At 42.1% G+C, this 242-nt stretch overlaps 1 protein-coding gene across 1 annotated transcript in view; it reads left to right on the forward strand.

The window, feature by feature from the left end:
• Positions 1–242, forward strand: part of LOC119586936 (solute carrier family 22 member 5-like) — a gene marked incomplete in the record, with an annotated part of 32,490 nt that overhangs the window by 27,306 nt on the left and 4,942 nt on the right. The window contains 1 exon segment of the mRNA XM_037935668.1: positions 29–183. Within this exon segment, the coding sequence (XP_037791596.1) occupies positions 29–183 (155 nt within the window).

Genomic DNA, 242 nt, shown 5'->3' on the forward strand with positions numbered 1-242 from the left:
TCCTGTAATATCAAAAAACAATACCTAGATAGCCCGCTCGAACCACAAGACCGAAGTAACCCGCATGCAGTTGGAGGCTGAATTGCGCATATTGTGGAACCGACAGGAGAAGGAAGTGTCACTCTTGGAAGTCTTACGTTACCCGAAGCTTCGTGTGAGGGCCCTCATACTCTTCTTCATGAGGTAGGTGATTTGACTTTATCTTTTTTCCTGTTATTAGTATTTGATATTAATATTCTTCT

Source organism: Penaeus monodon, chromosome 22 (genome assembly GCF_015228065.2).
Source record: "Penaeus monodon isolate SGIC_2016 chromosome 22, NSTDA_Pmon_1, whole genome shotgun sequence".
NCBI lineage: Eukaryota > Metazoa > Arthropoda > Malacostraca > Decapoda > Penaeidae > Penaeus > Penaeus monodon.